The sequence below is a fragment of the Vespa crabro genome, chromosome 6 (genome assembly GCF_910589235.1).
Source record: "Vespa crabro chromosome 6, iyVesCrab1.2, whole genome shotgun sequence".
Lineage (NCBI taxonomy): Eukaryota > Metazoa > Arthropoda > Insecta > Hymenoptera > Vespidae > Vespa > Vespa crabro.
This window is the reverse complement of record NC_060960.1, coordinates 10,507,047-10,510,277: the sequence shown is the minus strand read 5'-3', so window position 1 is coordinate 10,510,277 and position 3,231 is coordinate 10,507,047. Positions and strand designations below refer to the sequence as shown.

General features: G+C 48.5%; 1 protein-coding gene across 1 annotated transcript; it reads left to right on the top strand.

The window, feature by feature from the left end:
* Positions 1-309: 309 nt before the first annotated feature.
* On the top strand, positions 310-2,998 carry LOC124425130 (F-box/LRR-repeat protein 14). Its single transcript, XM_046965043.1, has one exon. It carries the CDS (start codon positions 471-473, stop codon positions 1,917-1,919), a length of 1,449 nt encoding a protein of 482 aa, XP_046820999.1. The 5' UTR covers positions 310-470; the 3' UTR covers positions 1,920-2,998.
* The last annotated feature ends 233 nt before the right edge of the window (positions 2,999-3,231 follow it).

Genomic DNA, 3,231 nt, shown 5'->3' with positions numbered 1-3,231 from the left:
ACCATCATCAGCATCGGCAGGACTCGAACGTATTTGACGGGAGAAAAGGCGTTATGCCGGCGCTGGTGCGTTACCACTGAACTCTACTTAGCACGGTGGGGCCGTGCGTGTGCGTCGTAAGTGCGTGCGCGTGTGTGTCGCGGCATATATGTACGGCGGCGAAGGAAGTACGCAGATATATGTATACGCGTAGAGAAGATCGGTGGAGGAGCGAGGCGTTGGAAGGAGAGAAAAGAAAGAGAGGAGGTGGTGTAGGAGGAGGAGGAGGAGGAGGTGGGGGAGGTGGCGTGGTAGGAGGAGGAGTGGGCGGGGGAGGGGTGGTAGGAGAGCTGGCCGTGTCGGCGGCAGTGGCGACGACGGGGCTGGCGGGGGAGGCAGAGGCCGAGGAAGAGGAGGAGGAGGAGGAGAAGGAGGAGGAGGTGGAGCGAAAGAAAGTTTGCTCGGAGGAAGCGCGTAGCGCGATTGGCAAGATGGAGGAAAGTCAGCTGTTGATGACGGAACTTCCGGCATTAACGCCGAGCCGCGGCACGACGCTGTTGCATCGTCCCGGTCACTTTTATCATTTGCATCAGCCGCACTTGGCGATACCGAGCGCTCAGAGCCAAACGAGCCAGGCGATACTCCATAACTCGTCGAGCGCGCCGCATTACAATAGCGGGGCGACCAGTTTGCCGGCGTACGTTCAAGGTATATCCTCGAGACAGCTGCCTCACGTACCGCGTAACGTCGCCTCGGCCAGCACGCATATATCCTCCCTCTATCCGGAGATATTGGCGTTGATCTTTAGTTACTTGGATGTTAGGGACAAGGGTAGGGCGGCACAGGTGTGCACCGCATGGAGAGACGCCGCTTATTACCGATCGGTCTGGCGAGGGGTCGAGGCTAGGTTACACCTGAGGAAACAGGCACCGGCGTTGTTCGCCAGCCTTGTAAGGAGAGGAGTTAAAAAGGTACAAGTGTTGTCCTTGAGGAGAGGCCTCAGCGACGTATTGAAGGGCGTACCAAATCTCGAGGCGCTCAATCTATCCGGTTGTTACAACATCACCGATTCCGGCCTGACCAATGCCTTCTGCCAAGAATATCCGGCATTGACCGAACTCAATCTTTCCCTCTGCAAGCAGGTGACCGACGCGTCCCTCGGCAGGATAGCCCAATACCTTAAGAATCTCGAACACTTGGAGCTCGGCGGTTGTTGCAACATAACCAATACCGGTCTGCTCCTGATCGCGTGGGGTCTTAAGAGATTGAGAAGGCTAGATTTGCGAAGCTGCTGGCACGTGTCCGATCAAGGTATCGCCCATTTGGCCGGACTCAATAGGGAAACGGCCGACGGGAATCTCGCGTTGGAACACCTAAGTCTCCAGGATTGTCAGAGGCTCAGCGACGAGGCGCTCAGGCACGTATCGATCGGCTTGACCACCCTCAAGTCGATAAATCTCTCCTTTTGCGTCTGCATCACCGATTCCGGGGTGAAGCATCTAGCGAGAATGTCGAGCCTACGTGAACTCAATCTTAGATCCTGCGACAACATCTCGGACATCGGTATGGCCTATCTCGCCGAAGGTGGAAGTAGGATATCGTCCTTAGACGTATCGTTTTGCGACAAAATCGGCGATCAAGCACTCGTACATATTTCCCAGGGTCTCTTCAATCTAAAATCCCTATCGTTATCCGCTTGTCAGATTAGCGACGAGGGTATATGCAAGATCGCGAAGACTCTACACGACCTAGAGACTTTGAATATCGGTCAGTGTAGTAGGTTGACGGACAAGGGACTTCATACCATCGCCGAGAGCATGAAGCACCTTAAGTGCATCGATCTCTACGGATGCACGAGGATAACGACCAATGGCCTGGAGAGGATTATGAAACTACCGCAGCTGAGTACCTTGAATCTTGGTCTCTGGCACGTGCGGTGATGGCTTTCCATTAACACATTGCCGCCCAGTAAATTACCAATACGCGATTTACCGGCCGAATCTTGCCTACGAGACGATGACGATGACGACGACGAAGACTATCGCGACGACACGTAGTATTCGTCCTCCTTAATACTTTATATTAATAACTACACCATGCGTATCCTATATGATCGATGATCGCGATCATATTCCAAATTCGACGATCATTGAGAATATTGGAAGCTCCGAATTACCGTTTGTCTTTCTCTTTCCCATTTTCTTCATGATCTATCTCTATCTCTTTCTCTCTCCCTCTATCGGACGGCAATGTGTTGAGAACGTTCGAGATCCGTGGAACTCGCGGTGCTGCTTGGCCTGGTTCTTTACCTATATAAATCTGACGGAGGACGGAAAAGTCGTCGACACGATGCACAACAACGCGACAACGGCAACGACCATCATCCCCGATTTGCCGGATCTCGAACGCGTTAGGCGAGTCGTCTCTCCTTCCCTCCCTTCCCCTCTCTCTCTCTCTCTCTCTCTCTCTCTCTCTCTCTCTCTCTCTCTTTCGCGTTATAATAATAATAACACCTTTACCGTTTACTACGACTTCCTTTAAACACGACCTAGACTTTCTTCCTATGGAAATAACCAGACAAATTTCTTGGGTTGCGCGGCTTCCGAACGAGAAACCAACGAAACGAACGAACGAACGAACGAAAAGAGATCGTCTCGATCTTTCCTACCTGCTTGTAGATCTTTTCTTTATACACACACACACACACACACACACACACATATTTCTTTTTTTCTTTTCTTCTCCTCTCTTTTCTTTTCCTTTCCTTTCTTTTCTTCTCTTCTCTTTTTTCTTTTTTCCTTCTTTGTTCCTTTCCTTTCCTTTCATTTTCTTTTTATTCTTTTTTCTTTTTTCTTTTTCTTTCTCCCTTTTGCTTCCGCCGATCCTCCTTGCCAAACTTCGATAAGCTCCCTTGAAAAAGAAGAAGAAGAAGAAGAAGAAGAAGAAGAAGAAGAAGAAACCTATTATCGATCGATCGCCATCACCGTACATCGCACGAATATACGTAACTAGATTTGAATCTTTTTCTTTTTTCTTTTTTCTTTTCCCTTTTTTTTTGTTCTTTTTCCTCCTCTCATACTTGTGCGTGTATATATATATATATATATATATATTTTTCCTACATATTGTTTTTCGTTTCCACTTTTTCTTTTTCCTCTTACCTTTATTCTTTCATTTTTCATTTTTTTTTCTTCCTCTTTTTTTTTGTTTATTTTTGTTTGTTTGTTTGTTTCTCCTTTTTTTCGTTTTTTT